This window comes from Micropterus dolomieu, linkage group LG23 (genome assembly GCF_021292245.1).
Source record: "Micropterus dolomieu isolate WLL.071019.BEF.003 ecotype Adirondacks linkage group LG23, ASM2129224v1, whole genome shotgun sequence".
Classification (NCBI taxonomy): domain Eukaryota; kingdom Metazoa; phylum Chordata; class Actinopteri; order Centrarchiformes; family Centrarchidae; genus Micropterus; species Micropterus dolomieu.
In genome coordinates this window covers 568742-591072 of record NC_060172.1, presented here as the reverse complement: position 1 = coordinate 591072, position 22331 = coordinate 568742, and the positions used below count along the sequence as shown (strand labels likewise).

Below are 22331 nucleotides of genomic sequence, written 5' to 3'. Positions count from 1 at the left end.
ACCCACCCTCCCTTCCCCTTCCCTTCATCTATTCAGCTTCCCAAACGGTAGCACGCAGTCCGTCATTCAGCAATTGGAACAGCAGCGGACTTGATGAGGCCGGACCCGTCAGCTCTATCTTGAGAAGTCGAAGTTTAAATTACTATATTCCCGCATAAAAAACTCTTAAAACTGCTTTCTGTGACACAATAACAGCAGTATTATAACTTACATTTGTGAATTTTCTCCTCCAACATTTCTGCTTTTTGGTGGCGAAATGCATTCTGGGATACCTGGCTATCCAAAGTCCACGCAAGTCACCTCCGATGCAGGCTTGGTAAAACGGGAGGAGTGAGAACACAGGGTATTTGACTGTACTTGGCTAGATGCCGACTTTTGAACATCCATTCATCTATTCTCACATTCAGTACATTAATTAAACCTTAAAATGATATATTGTTGTGGTGTGTTCCTTGCTATTGAAATATCTTTTTTGTGCAAATAATAGGTTTGCAAAGTGAAAAAGCCCAAAGTCCACCCCAAAGGGAGTTCCCATCTCCCACAGAAAACTCTGCTCCTGAACTGCCTGAAAACAGCTGGATTGTAGTCCAGCCTTTACTTCCGTAAACTATCTGCATCACTTTGTAACACACGTCATAACGCTCTCCTAGCAGCTAGCATGGCACGCCCTCAAAAAAACTGGTGGAGAAACACACTGAGCTGCAGCCCACACACTGAGAAAAGATGTCCACCTGTTGCCTCTCCTCAACCCCACCCTCCCTACTGAATGTTAGCTACCTTCCAGGCAGTCAGTGGACATAAAGTTGGGACTGTGATGTAGAGACAGCGCACAGTTAAAACGCTGCGTACGAAAGATCAGTGTGGTACAAATTAATAACTTACCACTCCGAAACTCTTGCTTCAGTCCAGGTTGTGAAGCTGGCTCAGGAACATGTTCAGCTGTGGTTACTGGCTTGTCAGGACCCGCCCTACTCATCAAATTAAAGTAAGAAGCTTCAAACATTAGCTAAAACGGAGTGTTCAAAACACAGGGTGAAAAGAGGAGCTGCAGCAATGTGCAGTATGACAAAAATATGGTGTTTTTTGAAAATTAAACCATGTAAACCTGTTCTGGTACAACCCCTAAATAAAATTATGAACCTGAAAATGAGCTTAATATGACCTCTTTAAGGAACACGTAACGATTCATCCTCTTGGAACCATGGATTCCTGCGAATCCATATCCATCCAGCCAATAGTTGTTGCAGAGAGTGTCGGAGCTTAATGAATCCTTCAAATGTATGCAATTGCCTGTAAAATGTATTTTATGTTCAGTCTGAACGCAGCTTAATGCTACAAACTTTATTTTCTTCTTTGTTTTTTGTGTGCGCAGTTTACCAGAAGCTTTTTAGATGACACAAACACACTGATACCACGTAGAACCTGATTTATAGGGTGTTCTAAAAGGAGAGTCCAATATGTTTTTACAGTCGTGTGAAAACAGAATTTATTGGATTGGAAGAGAAACTGAGGGAGATGGCAGAGTGACATTACTGGGACAGTAATGTTTATCTGTGTGTGTGTGTGTGTTTGTGAAATGACAGCGGCGATACACCAGCATTACATCAGGGTGTGTGTGTGTGTATGTGTGTGTCCACTCGCTTCCGTCTTAATGTGAAAAATGATATGAGTCGTGTTTGTGTGTGTGTATGTGTGTGTGAGATAGCCAGTCTCTGTCTGTCGTCCTTCAGCTGACAGTGAGGTGGTTTTCCTCTCCAACAGAAAATCATCCAACACACACACACACACACACAGATGTAACTGTGTCCAGGCAGATCTTTTTTTTCCATTTAACTGCATTTCCAAGCATTTTAACCTGATGATGATATCACCACTGCTACACCAGATGCATGTTATCATACCTGATCAGATCATATCGTGCTTTAATTCTCTTCCCCAAAGTAATTGTGTTTACATTCTTTCTCTAACTTGATATAGAGCAAAGATGAGCCGCACATTTTTGCGAGTTACACAACTGGGGTTATATACCAGGTCACATTCCCATTACACCACACCATCCAGGTAAAGTCTGCTCGACGTCCTATCAGTACTGGACTGAATTTTTACTTACTGGACTGAGTCTTTCCTAAACTAGCTCAATGTTGTCGTCATTCTTAACGATCTCTACCGGCTCTGGAAACTTATTGGAGAAAACACAGGCAGACATATCTTAAAGTTCTTGGTTTCTGTTTGCGGTGTCTCTGCTACGTGCTAAAGCTCTGGAGCTGTAACCTCTACAGACATTTAAATCTGTCTTTATCTTTACATAAAAACAAAAGGTATGCATGTTGTGCACTGTAGGCAGCCAATGTTTTTTTACAGAATAATGAACAGATGCTAACAGATGCTAACATGGCTGTAGACTTGCTGACCACTGACACTGGGTGTCTATTGGATCAGGCTCCAGCACTAGCTGGTTTTCTCTTGAAAACTTGCCCAATTGCTTTTATCTCAACAGTTTTTTTTTTGGAGCAGGTGCCTGTCTGAGAATCACTTCAGTTTAAAGAAATCAGTTGGGAGTCACTGGGGTGAAACATTTTTGACAGAGCTGCAGAATCACAAGAGATGAGCAGACTGGTACCACAGTAACAAATACAAAGCTGGTATCAAAGCGAATTAAAAATATCGATTACAAAGTTTTTGTTTAGACTTTTGTTTTCAATGAGGTTGCAGAGGTTTCAAAGGTGGATATAAAATGCTCTTGTGTGTTTTTTCTGCAGGTGAACACTGAGAATCCGACGGCAGCAGGTTTAGTCACGGTTTTTGTTTATTTCCTTTTTGATTTTGAAGTTTTCTGCCTCTGGTCTCCTTGGCTAAGTTTGTTTCCTTTCTACATTATATCATTGTTATTTGCCGTATCTTCTGAGCTGGATTTTGTATTTCATCTGTCACCCGTGCTTGTATTATGTTAATTTCTGATTGTGGATTTTGGATCAGTTGTCGTATGGACGGTCTGACTCACAATGGATGTTAGTTTTATCTTACACTTTGTAAATAAACAACACTAACTGTACCTGTTCTGCCTTAGTGTCCGCGACTAGTTTCCCGACACTCCGGGACACCCCCAATACAGTGAAACTGCACATTTTGGAGTGGCCTTTTATTGTGGGCAGCCTAAGGCACGATGGATGGATTATCTCTGCAAAGGAGAAGCGCTCACTAACACAGATTTAGACAGATTAATGAACAATGTATGAGAGAAATAGGCCTTTTGTGTACATAGAAAAAGTCTTAGATCTTTGAGTTCAGCTCATGATGAATGCAAAAACAAAAGTGTTCGTCATGACCTGAAATTTCTTGTTATACACGGATCAGAGCATTTAGCGGATCAGCACTCGTGTGTTGGTGACGGACAGATGCACTGCATGTACTATAATATGTTTAAGGTTAATTCACTGTTGAAATTAAGCTTTTCTCCAAGCATAAACATTTCTATATTTAAAGACTTCTGACATTTCAACACAGCTAATCCATCCATCGTCAACAGCTTATCCTGCGTACAGGGGGGCTGGAGCCAATCCCAGCTGACATCGGGCGAAAGACAGGGTACACCCTGGACAGGTCCATCGCAGGGCCACACATAGACAAACAACCACTCACAATCACACCTAAGGACAATTTTTTTTAGAGACACCAATTAACCTAGCCTATGTCTTTGGATGGTGGGAGGAAGCCAGAGCACCTGGAGAGAACCCACACAGACACGGGGAGAACATGCAAACTCCACACAGAAAGGCCAGGGCAAACGGGGTTTGAACCCACGACCTTCTTGCTGTGAGGTGACAGTGCTAACCACTGTACCACTGCGCCACCCAAAACACAGCTAATGTGAATTTGAAATAAACAGGAAATAAACCACATGAAAACGTGCTGCACAACATGCAGTGTGACTGATGCTGCAGCAACAGTGCAAGTCTTTGCCCTGCAGAATAATGAGAACACACTCAGCATCTGTGTTGGGAATATTTGACTCCGACTGTGAGAAATATTGGAATCCACTGAAAGTGCAACTTTTATCTTCCTTTAACTATATTACTCTGTGTCTAGAAATCTATGTTTTTGCTGCTTGCAGCTGTGAATCCATTTTTCTTTCTGTAGATTTGAACTAAAACTCAACCTGACTCTATTATTTTGTCTGGTGAGCTGAACACGCTCTCGGCCTGATTCACTTATTCTCTCTGTAGACCTGACCTGCCTAACACGAGCCTCGTTCCATTTCTCTTCCATCTCGGTGTACATTTTGACAAATAACCCTCAAATGTAATTTTGGTCTCTCTACAAATTTGAACTCAACCTGATTGTATTATTTCCCCTGTAGAGTTTAATATAAACTCAGCCCTGTGCTGTTTGTCTTTGTAGATTTGATTGTAAACTCTGACCAATTTAATTTCCTTCTCTAGGCTTAATTCCATTTATTTCTCTGTAGAGCTGAGCATACCCTAATTCAATTTCCCCTCTCCCCTTATCTGTTTTTAAATCCATCTCCATTAAAATCGGCCTGATTCTAACTCTCATTTTCTTTGTCTTTTGTTTTTAGATCCGTCTGTACGCTCGGCCGGATGCGATTTCTAGTGGAGCAGGGGACTATGCCCTCCACATCACCAAGAGGCTTCTTGGATTTTACCAGGACTACTTTAAAGTTCAGTACTCCCTGCCCAAGCTAGGTAAGTTTGCTGACATCTTCCTCTTCCTTTTGAGGTTATTTGGTAGTGTTGTGGCTGAAGGTTTTTGGTTGCATCCCTCTTCCCTACAGCTTGGATCCCTTCAGTGCGATCAGATTCAGTTAAAGACACTGTTTTCCTCTGATGTTTCATTTCCTGTCAGCTTTCATTAAATAAAAAACACACAGTTAACGTTTTATCCCTCTACTGATCCAAATTAGGAAAGAAAAAAACAACCTTCTCTTCCTGGGCTGCCTGAAGTCAGCCAACTCGTTGTCCTTTGTACGACTGCTGTTGGGTTCATCAATTTGTACTCGTATCAGGCAAAGAAAACACTCTCCCTGTGTGTCGGGGGATGTTCACCGTGATTAGGTCTGGGAATTGAACCTCAGTTCATTCTTGAATAGCCGTTTGTGTTCAGACATTAAACACTTGTACGTCTGAGAGTTTGAGTTTATTTACTTAAATGAAAAAAGGATTCTTAATACTGAACAAAGTGAGGTATCAAAGTAAAGACTGCACCTTATTGTACTGAGACTCAGTGCCGACTCTATATCACAAATCTGCTTATTTTATCTTGAGGTAGCTGGTTGCCTAATTAATGAAATGAAACTGAAGACAATGCAAGTGCACTCATGTCTACTGCTGGATTTGTATGGTAGTTGATGCTGATGTTGGTGTAATTTTTAAATGAGGCGTTAAGTTGAAGCACTGAAAGAAGTTGAAGTGGCACTCATAACAAAGGCACTGAACTGTTATCACTGTTGCTGGTTTGTGTGACTGTTCAAGTGAATGTGATTGAAGGAGTTTACATTTCAGCTGAAGTGCAAGCGCTGAAAGGACTTGAAGTGTCATTTGAGACAGTGTGTGTCACTGTCATATTTATTTAGCTTACTCTTAAAAATGTAGTATTTTGTGACTGCACAAACAAAACTTGAAGCACTAAATGAAATTGAACCTGAAGTTGGAGCACTGAAAGAAGTTAAAGTGGCGGTTAAAAATAGAATCACTGAAGGACAGTTGTGTGACCGTTCAAGTGGATGTGATTGAAGGAGTAGAAGTTTCCATTGAAGTGAAAGAACTGCAAGAGGTGTCAAGTGTCACTTGACAAGCAAGCACTAAAAGGAGTTGAGACATAAATGTTACTTATGTCACTATTTCTGTGAAGATTCTCAGTCATCCAGGTAATAGTTATCCAACGAAGGTCAAGGGGCAACTAGACTTGGTTGATACTAGAAGACGTTTCGTCCCTCACCCAAGAGACTTCTTCAGTTCTGAAATGACAAATAGAGAAACGCAGCTATTTAACCTCTGTGGGGTTGTTTGCCAAGATCGTAGATATCGTTGGTTTTTGCTGTTGTTCAGACTTGGCCGTGGGTGGTACGAACGACCATGATGTCGTTACCACAGCCAGGAACACTAACGAACCAGCGGTATCGAAGATCTTGGCTAACGACCCCACAGGGGTTAAATAGCTGAGTTCCCCTACCAATCAGTCAGAACTGAAGAAGTCTCTTGGATGAGGGACGTCTTCTATCTTCAACCAAGTCCAGTTGCTCCTTGACTTGTGTCACTTGTTTTTAGCCTTGTGAGGTAGCTGGTTACATGATTAATTAACAGAAACTATAAAACAAAAAGGTAAAACAGCTTTAGTGATTACTGTAAACTGGTTCAGTTCCATTAATCATCCCTGTTGGCCAATAACCAGAGTTTGTTTGCAATGTCAATAAATGTAAGAAATGTACACAAGATGTAATAGTTTTGAAGCTTGTGTTCCACCAGAGCCTGATGCCCCATCAGTATTATTGAGGCCCAAGTTCCTGCATTGACAATAGAGGTCAAGCTCCTGACTTCTTGAAAAGTGTTGTGGAAAAGTACCTGCAGCAAACAAAAGGACCTATCTGTTGTTGCCTGCAAACTTTTTAGGTCAGCATGCCCTCTTTAGGATGGTTGGTAGGTCCTTTTTATTCTAGTTCCTGTTAGACTTTATTGTATTAATATTAATTAATGTATAGTGCGACATTGGGACACATTTTCCTTTCCAGGCTACAGGTTCATGCAGTAAATCGTTCAGCCTCTCAGCAGTAGTTCTACCTCCCAAAAAAAATTAACACGCAGTTCTGTGTGACCGTATTTGGTGTTTATGCTTCCCTCTTCTTTCTTGTCCAAGTTAATGAATCGTGTCAGAGCAGTTGAATTTCATCTCCCTGTCTTTCTTCTTTCTTCTGTCTTCATAATTGTTTGTGTTTTACACTTCTGTCCTGCCAGAATCAATTAGCTGTGTCACAGCGGTGCATTTTCTTTTTCCTCTCCATGCCCAAATAAGCTAATGTGATCACCGTGGCTCCATATTGTATTTGTCAGGCACTTCCTTCCTGTCCACCTTCATTCATCACATTACAAAAAATCACTTTCAGTCAAAGCTTTCTGGGTTTTTTTTTCTATCTGCTCATATTAGTTTTGACATTTACTTCCCCTTCCTGACCTTTACATTGATATTAGCTATATTAAAAGACCGTTCCATTCTGAGCTAAAGGTGATGTCACATCCTGAGGTTCAGACCAGGCTGCACGAATATATCGGGTGAAAACCACGTCAACTTGTCAAGAACTCAAAGACTCTGGTTTTAACTGGATAACAATGACGTTTTGACATCCTCTAAAGGGCTTTTAAAGGGTTTTAGGAGCCTACTGGAGTTAGGAAATAGACTAAAACCATGTAATCTGTCAGATTGTCTGAGAATGTGAAAATGTCTTACAGTGGAGATGGAATGTTTTCATACAACACCAGAAATGTCTTGACATAATTGGCGGATTGCCATGAAATTTTGTACATTTGTGTTCCCTTCAGGGTGAATTGTATTTACATTTGATCCCTTCATTTTTTATTTAGCACCATCATCAGGTCCATTTATTTGTACAATACTTTGGTTTATGAATAAATAACATTCTCATCAGATTGTATTTTATGTTTTGTGCTAATTAGCAAATGTTAGCATCCTGACATAAGCATTTAGCTCAAAGCACTGCTATCCCTATTTACACCCTCACACAGCCACTAGCATGACTGTAGACTTGTTGTGTTGTCTTTTTTTTTTGCAAGAACAAGTTCTGAAATTTCTGAAATATGATGTTATGCACAAGTCTTTCTCTTGTTGGCAAGATTTTTTTTACTACAGGATCTCTGGGGTCAAAGATTTGCACTTTACCAGATCGAGAAGCAGATGGTTTTGAGAGCCTCAGAGGCGCTCCTGTAATATAATTATGATAATAATATTTATTTATAGAGAAGTTTTCAACACGCAGCTACAGCTACATTAGGCAATCAATGAATTATAAAATCATCATATTTTACAACACAGCAAACAGACCAATTCAAGAATTATACGGCAAAATAAATAAAAAGACAGTTAGAGTAAAATACAAAAAAAAAAAAAACTAAAATCAGGATAAGCTCTTGGATAAAAGTATTTTTCAAGAAGAGATTTCAAAGATGCTGTGGCTTATTCCTTTGGGCGGGTTGTTCCAGAGCCTCAGGGCCCTAACTGTGAAGAGTGTCCCCTCTGGGTTTAGATCGTGACTCTGGAACAGACAAAAGACATCTGCCTGAAGAGCTCAAGCTACGTACAGACTAGTGGTACTAAGTGGTACAAAATATAAGCAAAGTGCAAGGCCACGAAGAGCTTTAAAAGTAATAAATAAGAGCTTTAAATGAGTTCTAAAACATACTGGGAAAGTCTGTAGTCAATCAATAGAGTTTTGAATCGAAGAGGCAGTTGCATAAATCAGGGTGTGAGGAGATAACAGCATGTACAATGATCTCTGTGTTTTAGTTAGATAGTAATTTTTTATATTTCTAAAATGATTAAAAAATACATGACTGAACAAGCCTTGTGGTGTGCAGCTCACGGGTGACATTACTGTCGAAACAAAACCCCAAAAGTAAAACGGTGTGCTTGGAGGGTGTTGGGGTTTACTCTAAAGAAGAGGTTTACTCCTGTGGTGCTTTCTTGGCCAGGGAGATGATCATCTATGATCAACTCTTTTGAAAGTGTCCTGCATGGCTCAGTGAGGGTAGGCAGCAGAGTTCAGGCATCTTTCCATCTTATTGACGATTGATGATTAAAATGGGCAATGCCTTGAGCTGTCAGTTTATTGGTCAGTCTCAGTGATTCTGGTGCAACATGGTTCCTTTTCAATTGCATTGGTTTCCAGGTATGACTATGTGTTAGGGCACACAGGAGGGACTACATCTCCCAGCATGGATAGGTGTGCTTGGTGATCCACAAGGAGTTTATAAAGAAAGTTGATAGGGAAAAGATGTTTGGGTTGCTTAGCGTGCTGCCAACATGGTCCCGAACAGGAGACAGACTCTCAAATGACTGGATGCAGTCATCACAGGGTTACACTGATGTTGTGCCAAACAGTTGTCCCAAAATCCCCAAATGCCCTCCCAGCTCAATATTTTGAAGTTTTGAAACTCAAATTAGCTTCAAATTCAAGTGTGAACTGTGGTAAATACATAAATGCAAAGAGCATAGTCTCCCTGCGTGGATTCTTCTTCTTTGATTAGATTTTCTGTTTTAAATCTATCGTCGGATATGTCTTGTTTTTTTCTGTGTGTGAGTGTGTGTGTCAGCAGTGACTGAATGCATTCTTCCATTATAAATCTGCTTTTGTGTGTTCACCCTATTCATCTACATATTGTGTGTGTATGTGTGTGCGCACATTCATACTGATGTTGACATCAGTCTTTACCACAGCTTGCCTCTTACCCCACCCCACTGCTGCCAGCTCTTTGTGTGTGTGTGTGTGTGTGTGTGTGTGTGTAGTCCCAGAGCCTCAGGGCTCCATCTGTTGTCATGCAGGGCATCGAGCTCCCCTGAGAGAGCGAGAGCGAAATGATGAGCTGAGATACAAATTTAAAGGGACAGAGGGAAAACTGCCCTGTACAGACGGATGAAGCTACAGATCATAACAATAAAGAGTTATAGTCAGAATGATTTCGATTTTCGTCTTGTCAGAGACGAGCCTAAGGTCCACATCCACTATCAAGAGTGGCATGTGATGTGGATCTTCATACCCCTCAGAGGAAACCTAATGATTTTGTTGACCCCCTGACCTTTCCTCGATTGCAACCATCAGGCCAGACAAAAAAACTTTTAAAGCGATTTAACCTGGTACTAACATGCGATCTGTATCTGGATATCTTTCAGTGCAATCGGAATGTTTTTAGATCGGTCATTGTGATCAGATCTTAGCCAGGTGTAAATGACATCTGTTTAGCGTGACTAAGCTCAAGCTGCCTGTCAAAAAGCTACAGACAAGCCTTTGTTCTGTAAAGGAAACTACCACCCATTCTCACCATCACTTCCGGAGACGTTTGGGGTACAGAGCTAACACAAGTGTAAGCAAGCTTCTCTACTGGTTCTGATTACCCTCTTAAATATCCATGTATCCATGTTGAGTTTTTGCAACCAGCGGCACCGGACGTGACCATATTTGGACAAGACGGTGGAGCTAACGGCCGTGTGTGGAGCTAGCTAGCTTGCTTAGCTAGGTGCATCTTTAATTCACGTTAACTGTCATTTTAACAGGGCTGATAACTTTGTCTTGCGAACAACAGGCTTAAAACTAAATGTAAGTGAACAGCCGACTCCTAATAAGCTTTTTCAACCGCGCTGGTTAAATTTACACGGTGCCGAGGGTACGAGACACTCGAGCCTGATTGACAGGTTGCCATGGTAACGACTTATAAATCATAGATAATCCCGCCCTGAAGCATACTCTGCTTTATGGCCAATTTTCCTCTAAATGGGACCATAATTTCCTAAATGAACATCATGCTGTGTTGAAGAAGACTTGAAACTAGTGATTAAGACCATAAACTCATCAGGAAAGTGTTTACTGAGGTAATAAACCAGCTGAGAAGTAGAAACATTTTACCATTTTTTCTAATGGAGCCAGACTTGTTTTTGCAACCAGTAGAGTCGCGACCTGCTGGCCGTTCAGTAGAATCAGGTTTAAGGGACTGCCGCATTGGGTTCACATCTCAAACCGGAAGCTTCCGCTTGGTCTCTCTCCCTCATTTCTTGTAATGTCTCTGCTGTCTGTATTAAAGACTTAAAATGGCCAAAGAGAACTTTTTTGTAAAAGTATCCATATGTTTTTGAAAAGCTAAAAATGTAGGGCCTTAAAAGATGCACTCAGTCTCTGATATTACTGAAAACAAAAGCTTTGACCAAGTTTGATCCTAAGTTTGAGTATAAAGACACTAAGCGCTCCGCCGTGAAAACTTAAACTCACGGATTCATACAGCGGCACATTTTCCTGCTCTATAATGCAACTGTAACGTAACCACTGTCACAGGAAGTCACGTTTTATTTGCAGCATTTGGACAGAGCTGACTAGAGACAGACTTTTTTTTATTAAAAAAGATATATATGTTACCATGTGGGAATCAGCTATAATATGATAAAACATGTTCCTGTCAGTGTGATTTCACCTCATTTAGTAATGCAGCGATAACTGGAACAACCAACTGGTAATCCAGTCATTAATGTGGTGTACTTTTAATAAGGTGAAAATGGCTCTACCACAGGTCACTATGCTCATAATAATAACATCAGCAAAAGTCTGCTAAACATCCCTCTTATAAAAGAGACTGTAAATGTAAAGGGACCTGGTGTGTCATGTGAAATGTGGTCTCATTGTTGCCAAAATATCGAATACACTTTTCTTCCATCTCTATTATTAGTCTTCAATATTTCCAACTGTTCTGCCATGACAATAGTTAGAAAGGAATTACTTTTATCTGCTTGGGGAAGTTGTCTCTTGTTGCAGTATCTAATTTTAGCTAACCTATAGCATAACAGACTTGGCTAAGTTTGAACACACACTGTGGCTGAAACCACGTTTACTGTTGTTTCCCTGCAGCTTTTTCTCATCTTAAACTCAACAAACAGAACAAACAAAATCCTGGCAGGAGAAAATTCTCTCTTGTACATCCCAAATGGAAAGAAGTACACTAGGAGGGCTCGGAATATATTTATCTGTAGCTTAGAAAATTAGAGATGGAGGTGGAGTATACAAATCGGCCCCTTTTTCATTCCTTCCTTCTTTCTTTAGTTCCTCCCCCTTTTTCTTCTTTATTTCATTTTTTAAACTTGCAAACAAAACCCAGAGATACTCGCGCTCCTTCACTTTCTGCAGAAACTCTTTCCCAGCGTGGGAGTTGGTTTTCTTCTCGTTCTTTTCAATCCTGAAGTCGAGATAACTGAAGAAGCGATAACAGGCCTCTCCGGACTTCTGTAGGAATTCATTTGACTGTTCCAGTGGAGCAGAAATCTTGCAGCGGCAGAGTGAGCTGAGGCTCAGGTGATCCGACTGTCAGGAGAATTACACTGAATATCTGAGTGTGTCTGAACGTGTGTGTGAACACGCCAAGTGGACTAATGTGTTCTGTTGAGTTCTGGCTCCATCTGGGATCCACAGAGAGACACAGACAGCACTGCCTGAGGTCCAACAGACACACACATGCGCACACACGCACACAGAAACACGCACCTACATTCCTCTACTTGTGTATCTTTTCATCTTTTCTTTCCGTTCGTCTTTCCCTCTTCTTTGTCTCTCGCTCTTTCTCTCATGCCGTTGCCTCAGGCTGACACACAACAACAGATGGACTGAACTGAAACACACATACTTACACATTAAAACACACATACACACGTGCGCACACACACACACGCACACAGTGAGAGCTCCAGGCCAATCAGCTGTCTGCCTGCTGCTGCCTCAGTGAAGCTGAGAGCTGAGAGTCTCTTCCAGTCAGTCGGTCCATCCACTTCATTCGGAGCTGTTTGAAAGAATTTAGCATTAATATTCAACAAAGTGAGGAAGACAATCTTTTTTAGAGCGCAATGACTTCACAAAGTTTCTTGACAGAGCAAAAAAGGCAGCAATAATAAAAGAAACTGAACCTCTTTTCCACTGCTGAACATCGATTCGCCTTTACAAGCTCACAAAACTTTACTTCAAATTCTAGTGGAGATCCCAAAATGTCCAAACATGTCACACATGTCAGTTTCAATTTGGGGTAAACACAAATAAAATTATGCACAAAACATCTAGAATATTTCCATTTCAAGCAGAAGCTGTAGCCATAAAAACATGTCAGTTTGGATTTAAATATCCCACTAAGGAATTGTGTCGTTTCAATAAAACAACATCTAGCAAAACCCGGAGAAACGGCACCACACTGCACAATTTAAAAAACTAAAGAATCTTTTCTTCTTGACTTCTTACTAAATGAGAGAGAAACATTAAAATGTTCTAACTAGAAACTGAAAACAAGTGTGCTGCTAGTGTTGCTGTAAGTTAGTAAACTCAAATGACTGTCCTACATAGACAAAAATGCTACATTGCTGAAATGATTATGTATAAAGTGAAAGTTTCAAAACCTCTGTTTTAGTCCATAAAATATACAAATCCTTGATTTTTTCCATTACTGGTGATCACTGATGATCATTTTCCATTTTGTTGTGTACATTTTGACATGATACAAATGAGTTTCCTATCAGATCAGCCTGCTCTTGGTGATTTTCTATCCTTTTAAAGGCGCTCTGTCAACATCCACCCTGATGGCTGTTTCTCTGCTGCCGGCACAAAGCACACTGAAAATGAATGAAGATGTTATCGCTGTTATCTACTTCCAAAGTCTTTTAGCAACAATTGCTTTCTATGACCTTACCACTGAAAGGTAATTTGGAGGATGGTCTGTGGTTCAGAGGACAGGATGGATGAACGCTGGGTCTCTTTAGGACACAGTCTCCGTTTCAAAGCAGTTTGGGAAACAGCCAGAGGTGAGGAATTTATTTCCAGCCGTGAGCAAAGTAGAGCCAAAACCATCCAGGACCTCTGAGAGGAGTTTAAAGGGATTATTTCCAAAGTGCTGGAGGACGACAGTCACAGATGAGACTCCGTGTCTCAGATCCTGAGGAGATACTGAGGTGCATTGATTTCACAGAGGAGAGCTGAAAGCCTCTTCAGCTGAGAATACAACATCAGGTTCAGGGTTAACAAGCCGATCACTGCTGTTCAACTAAAACAAAGAGCTGTATAGAATTGTTTGTGGATGTGCTTAAATTGCTTTTCTCTGACAAGCTGTGGGGCCTTGGGATGGGGTGACGCTTCAAAGCCACACAAAACGTCATGGCAGCTGTGGTTGCTAGTAAAATATATCAATCATTGTTGTATCTTTGTCAAAATGGCAATATGTTTAATGTTAATAGCAATATATAACCTGCGGTAAGCCATGATTTTGGTGATTTTGAGTCAAATGAAGTACCAAACTTAACACTCAACTGTTTAACTGTTAACAGCATTTAAATGTTTTGTGATGCATGTTGGAATAAAGTCTTTGAGAGTGAAGACACCTTTAGATGTCTAGGGTGTATATAGTTTGAATTTCAAACTCATTCAGGAATCCTTCCAAGAAATATAACAGCATCAGTCATTCAATTCGAAAAAATCCCAGTTTCCCAGTCGTAATTATGACTTAGAAGTTGACATGAACATGGCAATTAGCAGGTGTAGTAATTATGTTGGGAGCAAAAGAAGGAAGTCAGGTGGCGTTTGTTAGAGAGCGACAAAGTCTGCATGGGGGAGATGGATGAGTCAACAAAACATCAAACAAGGAAAGCCTCTGTTCTTTTCTCAACCGACAGTCAATGTTTGTTTTTTAAGCATGACCACGATGATGACTAAAGTACTGTAATCTTCTAAACTTAATCAAGTGTCCATTTGTTGCTAAACAATACCTTAACTCTGTGTACCTTAACAATAGCGTTATAAGTTATACGACTTTAACCGCCGCTGCAAAATGTCACCATGTCACATGACATTAAAACCTTTTGGGAGCAAGGCGGCTGGAGGCGCCGAGTCCGGTGGCCGCAGTTGCTTTTCTCTGGCTGCACAAAGTTGCCCATCAGGCAAAACATCGGCCATTAATCTCAGCTCACAGTAAGCTCACGCAGGTAGAATGTGTCCGACTTGACGGCGCCGTTTTTATTCCCCGCCCCTGCAGTAACCTTCAGCTCATGTTAGACTATCAAGTCGGCGAAAGTCAGCCCCAGTCATCTCGAACGCACCTAAAATTGGTGGCAATCCCAGTGGCCCCCTCTGGTGAGAGGCATGTGCATAAAAGGCTATATACTATATATATTATGTAACCCCTGGGTTTGAGTTAAAAGGTGCTTAGCAGTATACAAGTGCTGTCATCTGTGGCGGTATTGCTGGAAATTGTTCTGAGTCCCCCTCCTTAAAGGGTAAATTATTATCATAACTATTTAATAATGTATTACATTTAAACAGCAATTTTCATACACAAAAAGCAATAACGGTAGCCTACTGGTCCTACGAGGACCTCCTTCACATCAGGACTAATAACAGGGGTAAATATGGAGAAGTTTGTTGTTTCCTAGCAAAAGTTATAATGGGATCCAAAAAACAAACTGGGATCCAGAGAATGTCTAGTACACTATAGCTTATACTGTTCATTAAGTGTTGCATCAAAGAATGTTCTGTAACTTGAGCTAAAGTTACCAGGAATGTTTTTGTGGAGTAATGTAATTTAATAAAACTATAACTAAGTTACTGAAAAGATTCTGTTACTGAAACAAATAACTAAGTTACAGAAACATACTAAAACATTACATATATACTAAACAAGACATTTTGAAAGCTTGAACATTGCCTTTAAGTGTCTTTTGTTCCAGATTGAATGTGCCCCTCTGACAAAACAACTGGCCCCAGTCTGGCCCCCTCAATAAAATTGGTCTAGAACTACCACTAGTTGTCATATTAGGCTCTTTCACTTTAAGAGGGCAACCTCTGACCCTAAGGAGTGACAGACTATGATGTATATTTTAAGTTGGGCCATTCGTCCATGTACATGTCAATCACGTTTCTAAAATTGTGACTGGTTAAGGGGCGGGACTAACAGGTAGTTTGTCACACAGTTTTGTTTATTGTGTGTTAGAGCAGATAGCTACAGGTTAGCACCATCGCTAACAGCAAGCTAACGTCGTAACAGACCAGAAAAACACCTTTGGCTTCGAGGGAGACTATCCTGTGCGTATCTTCGTAACAGCGGGAGTCATCTGGACGATGTTGTGAAACTGAGCTTAATGTTACTTTGAAGGGTAAACGCCGCTGCTCAACAGGCCTCCATTGAGCTGCTAACAGGTGGAGGAAAACAGCAACAAGCTCAGTGACAGTCGGAGCATAACGTTTATTAAACTCCGTGGAAAATGTGAAACAGCACTGCGGGGCCGCAAGGAGTCGGCGGACGCTCTGAAAAACTTAAGAGTTATCCAGAAGTTTGCCCAGAGGAAAAACCACTGTGCCGCCTTTCTCCTCACGTGAGCCCTCAGCTGTGGTGGGTGAAAGCATCTTTTATCACCCTGACTCTGTGCTGCTCAGTGCATGGGCCAAATTGTTATGCTGGATCTACTGTATTAATACTAGGCTATGTATTAGGGACGCACCGAAAAGAAAATTCTTGGCTTAAACCGAATATAATGAAAAACTTTCCCAAATACCACACAATGTTTTTCACATACTGAGTGTTTCCCACAGGATTGTGAGAGACTATAGTGGGTGGGTCCGAGGCCCGAGAGGGTCCGGTAAAGTAAATTACATGTGTCCATTTACTTTTAATGTATGTTTTATACTTTCAGTATATTTATATACTTATTTCCAACCTGTATCGAAACTTTGTTAAAAACCGGACGTTGTCACATGTGTTCAAGCCCAATCCAATCTGATAAATACTGCTGTATGTGGTTCTTGTATTTTAATGGGTCTTTGGACTTATTAGGCCAAACACCGAAAATGCCTTATTTTGTTGTTGCTATTTTTCGGCCACCAATATGCCAGCTCGCTGCGCTGTATGAATGGTATGGAGCTGGGAAGTGGATATATATTGGCGGACAGTCTTTCTGTTTTGATTGCAGGATCTCTGTGGAAAGAGACTATATGTAACTGCTCTCGGTGGATTAAGCAAGATGCAGAGAGTCTCGACTGATGTCTTTGCAGGAGTTAATTTAGCCTAGTGGCAGAAACTATACTGCCGACTGGTGGACGCCACTGGTATCTGCGTGGAGTGATGTGTTCATGTCTTACGCCATAATCCCAATAAAACGTCTTTTATAAATACAAAAAATACATTCACAATCATTGAAATCAAGACCTTTTAAATGACTCCAAGCGGACAGTTACACTATAGAAAGACTCTGGATCCCTAAAACGTTGTCTGCGCGCGTCATTGTTGACTTCAGTGGTGTTGAGCTCACTGCTCTTTGTTTATGGCCCTGTAGGCTCATTTGTTCTGAGCTTGGTTGTGTCGCTTAAAAATTGCATTCTTAATTTAGTTTTGTGACAGTGGTACTGTAACCTGTGGAAATGCACTCCTCTCTCTCTCCTTAAGTGTTTTGTGGAGCCATGCTGTTTGTTGACATGTTAAAAACACAGTAGCAAGAGAGAGTATTGTAGTTTGGCTGGTATCTATGTTTTGAAATGGTTGGTGCCTCAGCATTTTTCCATACAAATACAACACTGGTCAAATCTGTGGTTAAAAAGTGGGATATTTCAGGAATAACGATCGTTTGTAACAAGAATAACATCAAACTAATGAAATAATATGATAATAAATAATTACACAACTCTATATAGACACACATTGTATATTTCAATTAAACTGTTATTATATAGTCTAATATGAAAGAAAATGTCTATGCTGCTTAATCTCGTGAAGGCTTGTTCCCAGTAAGTGTTTTGTTTCTATGCACTCCGTCAAATAAAAGCTGCAGCCTATTTGTCTTTTTAAGGAAAAGGTCAACTACTGTATTTGAAGAACAATAAATTTCCTAACACATAACGCATTAAAACAGGATTTTATAGAACTCAATGTTAACTGGACTGGTTTTAATCTATGGACCTTAGACAATTAGAAACATTAACTGTAAAATAAGAAACCAAAGTATATCAGTTTGTGATCAACGTGAATTCGTGAAATTCAGTTATGGCTTTAAGTTTTAGTGCGCCACTCCAGGATTTCCAGTGGCCCCATCTGACCATCCTTAGGAAAGTTTTCAGGGAGCACCGCTGCCCAAGCCTTTGTGAGAACAAACACAAACAAACTAAAGGCTTGTCAATCAATACGTGTCAAAAGCCTGTGGGGAGTTGGATGGACTATTACTGATTCCACCACTGCTCTGATTTGGTGATTGATAGGTACCTTTGTTTCTGTGGGGTTTTTTCTCAGTGAGCCAGAGCTTCAGGGGCTAATAAGGCTGCACATAGGCAATGTGCTGAGGTATCATTCAGAGACATTCACAAGGTTGTTTCTTTTATACTTGTACAGGGTAATAATGTATTTTATGAATCCCTCTAACAACAGGAACCGAACAGCTTGTTTGACCTGAGATTTTGGAGGTGTGTGCATCAGATATTCTGCGGGCCTCTTTAACCCTCAGTTACCCACAACAGCATTTTCTGTATCCACAGATACATTGGTGTATATCTTCACAGAACTTTGATTCCAGTGTTAGCCAATGACTGAGCTTTTTTTAAAGGAAATAATCAACAAGAAATGAGGTTTTGGATAGTGTACCATACAGTTTCCTCCTTGACAGAAGCCATATAGCTTTCTCTGTCTGTCTCTCTGTTGATTTGTTGTCCCTTCAGCACTCGACCTGGAAAATCTCTAACTTCTAACTTGATCTTGATCTTCTGTGTGTGTGTGTGTGTGTGTGTGTGTGCATGGCTATTAGTGTCATGTCAACATGAGAACAGAGCTCATTGTGCAAGACACACACACAAACACACTAGCTGTATCTTTAAAAGTACCAATTAGGGACATTTAATCACATACTGTCTGGACGAGTTACACTCATTTCAGAGAGAGACAGAGGACTCAGACTTAATGTGACTCACCCTCCGCTTGTTAACCGACCACAGACAGCTGCAGCCTCAGTGCTGAAATACCTACATTTGATCCACAGTAGACGTGTTTAAGCATCAATTTCAGCTGACTGAATCCATTTAAACAGTTGCAATGAATTTAAATATAATAATATGACACTAAGAGAACACTGACATTTTGGGAAATTATGTCTTTTAGGGTGATTTAAAATGAGTTTTTCTTTTAACTTTCAAAGGAGCTAGATTTACCTTTCTCCCTCTTTCCATGCCTTATGCTAAGCTAAGCTAACCATGTCCTAGACCCATCCTCTCAACTCTTTGTAGAGATTTCTGAAAATGTCAGACTGTTCCCTCAGTTTGAATCTGTTGATCTTGATCAGGAAATGCAGCCACACACTATCCAAATTATTATCAAATAAATCTATTGCATATTGCAGTGGATCTGAAAATCTAATTTCCACGTCACTGATGTGTTGTGTTAATAACAATAACAGACAGTAATTAGGCTACTTTACTTAAAACTTTAAATATTTCTAACATGGATTTATTACAATATTGAGTAATGCAGTATGATAAATTAATATCTTTTGTGTGCATCAATGATTCTGAGAGTGCCCACACTGACAAATATAAGAAGAAGTTAAATTAACTGGAAAAATGTTTGACGTGTTTTAAAGAGAATTTGAGGTTTTTTTTCCAGTTCACTTCGATACAGGCAGGAGTTTCCTAGAGGCAGAAGAGGACAAATGAAATTCTCTCTCTCTCTCTTCCTATGTAACTGAGTGTAACTCATCTGGACAGCCAGTGCACTGATTAAATGTCTCTAATTGGTGCTTTTAAAGACACTGAAACGACAGAGTGTGAAGCTGAAGCAGCTATTTTAGTGTCACTTCAAGACGAGGAGAGAGCTCGTTATGTAACGCTGGCACACATTGGAGTATTCACATACACTCTACACACATACACACTTGTACATTGTGTGTGTGTGTGTGTGTGTGTGTGTGTTTGTAGGTGTGTGCGCTGCTCTTCTGCTGTCAAATCAAAGACAACCATCTGGAAAAATGACAGAAAATAAATGAAAAGACAGTGGATAGAAAGGAGACAATAACCAGCCCGGGAGAGACAGAGATAGAAAGAGATCAGCATTTTCCAAAAGATACACCGTAAGTTACACAGACACCAGTTCACCTGAGGAAACACTGATCGATTACAGTATTGATCGATGGTCTGAGTGGATCCTTCTGTCTCGGCAGTAATGAGGCTTCATGGGGTTTAAAACTAAACTTTTAAAAGACTTTAGTGGACGTCTGCTCGGCTGTGAAGTGTGCAGTCAAAACCTCAACAAACTGGAAGGAAAGTGAGGCTTTGTCCCTTTTTAAAGAGATTACACCAGAGATATTCACAAGTCTTTGAGCTAGAGTCCAAGTCAAGTCTCAAGTCACTCGTGGTTATAACGGATGTTGTATCACCTGCTGCGTTCAATCCAGGCTGCTTATAACACTGCATAGCTATAAGAAATTCTGTAACTGTAACCTGTTTTTCACTTACAGAACACAACCCTGTAATATGCAGTGCAATTAATGACAGCTCTCAAACCCAGTGTAATGTTACCTAAATATATATAGGTTTCATGATCAACAATAAACCTGTAACCTGTAACCTGTTTGCAGGCGAAGTTAATAATTAACGCTGATGGCAGCCAGCGGGATGTAAATTATAATCGACCACCACAAGTTTGGCAAGTAAACAAACACTCGTTCATCTTTACATAACGAACGACAGTCGGAGTTAATGTCCCGTTGGTCGTAGCTAAAGCAAGAAGCAAGCTAACGTTAGATGGCCAATGCTGAGCTAAACATGTTCACTAAACTCAGGTTACTAACCTATTATGCGTTCAGTGCTACTCCGACACGCTCTCAAAAACACCGGTGGAAAAACAGTGAGCTGCAGCACGCAGCTCTCCTCTGCCTTCCAAACACTAGCTACCCTCCAGGCAGTCAGTGGACATGAAGTTGTTCCTGTGATGTAGAGACAGAGCTCAGTTAAAACTTTATGGATGAAAGATACTTTTGTTACAGATTAATAACTCACCACTCTGAAACTCTCGCTCCAGTCCATGTTGCCAAGCTGGTCGGCAACATGTACAGCTGAACCGAAGCTGTTTACCCGCTTCTCACTGACCCGCCCTTCTCTGCTTCTGATTGGCTAGTAGTCCTTAAGTAGGAACTGCGCATGTGCAACTCCCTACAAAGATCATTTAGAGACAAGATGCATCACTCCATAGCTAAAACGAAGCCTTCAACACAGGGTGAAAAGAGGAGCTGCAGCAATGTGTAGTACGACAAAAAACATGGTGTTTTTTGAAAATTAAACCGTGTAAACCTATTCTGGTACAACCCCTAAATAAGATTTTGAACCTGAAAATGAGCATAGTACCACCTCTTTAAGTCGGACTGAAATCCGAGTCTCAAACTCAAGCCCCCATCTCTGGATTACTCTCAGGTAAACTTCACACAAGAAACTAGTTCACAGAATATTGTTTCTAAATATGTTTTTCTGCAACATTTATTCCTTTTACAGTAGCGTTGAGTAATTAAGTAATTCTGTTGGATCACAGTCAAGTTTGTTGAGTGATGGTTAGTTTAGTCCTCTGTTTGTTGATCAGCCACAGTGATCTTTAGAGCTAAAACGATCACTGTTTAAGTTATTCTTAAGATAAAATGTCAAATATTCTGTAGTTCCAGCTTCTCAAATGTAAATTGAGGTGTTTTCTTAGTCATCGGTTGTAGGTAATTGAAATTTGTGTTTGGGACTGATGGTGAGATAAAACAAGACTTTTGAAGACATCACATTCAGCTCTGTAATTGGCCTTTTTCACTCTTTCCTGACATTTTACAGACTAAATAATTAATCGATTAGTCTGTAAAATAATTGACAAAATTATCACAGGTCTTTGTTGCAGCCCTAATTACCTTTATGCACCGATTTTGAGGTTGAAAATGTTGTCTGTACCGTTGTGAAAAATTGTGATCAATACACTTAAATTACAAAAACATTAAAGGAACATTCCACCATTTTGTTTGGTGTATTTATCGCTAACCACTAAAAGCAAATTCCCCGTTTTAATGGAGGTACATTATCAGTGCTCATCTGCTTCCATCTTTTGTGCTAAGCTTGGCTAAACATATTGTAGGCGTGTTTTGTTTGTTTGTGCTGGACACAGAGATGAAACTGACATCCAAATTCTTATCTTTGTAAAATGGCATACAAAAGGATTTCCAAAAATGTCAGACTGTTCCTTTTAAACATGTTTCTTTTCAAAGTACGGAAGAATCTTGCTGTGTTATTTAGGCTAGAGTTTAGCCTTTAAAGTAAAAGTCAATCTGTGGGAATAACTGTTTTATTTATTGTTTCTCATATTTAATAGTTCCCACTTTCTTACATTCATCTCTCAAACAACATGGTCAAAAATTCAACATACTTTTTCCTGCATCCCATTTAAAATATGTGTTTGTTAAGTCATGGTTAGGTTGTTCCTCCTCTACAGTCTGTGAGCTAGTGCTGGCAATCCTCTGATGGCAGAAATGACTCATTCTTCTATTGTCCTGGTTAATTATCTCCATGTAACCATTGTTCTGTGAGATGA

At 40.3% G+C, this 22331-nt stretch overlaps 1 protein-coding gene across 3 annotated transcripts in view; it reads left to right on the top strand.

The window, feature by feature from the left end:
* Positions 1–22331, top strand: part of trhde.2 (thyrotropin releasing hormone degrading enzyme, tandem duplicate 2) — a 252123-nt gene that overhangs the window by 52677 nt on the left and 177115 nt on the right. For all 3 annotated transcript variants that reach the window (XM_046040346.1, XM_046040347.1, XM_046040345.1), the window contains one exon: positions 4577–4703. In XM_046040346.1, coding sequence (XP_045896302.1) covers positions 4577–4703 — 127 coding nt within the window. The remainder of the gene's footprint in view (positions 1–4576; positions 4704–22331) is intronic.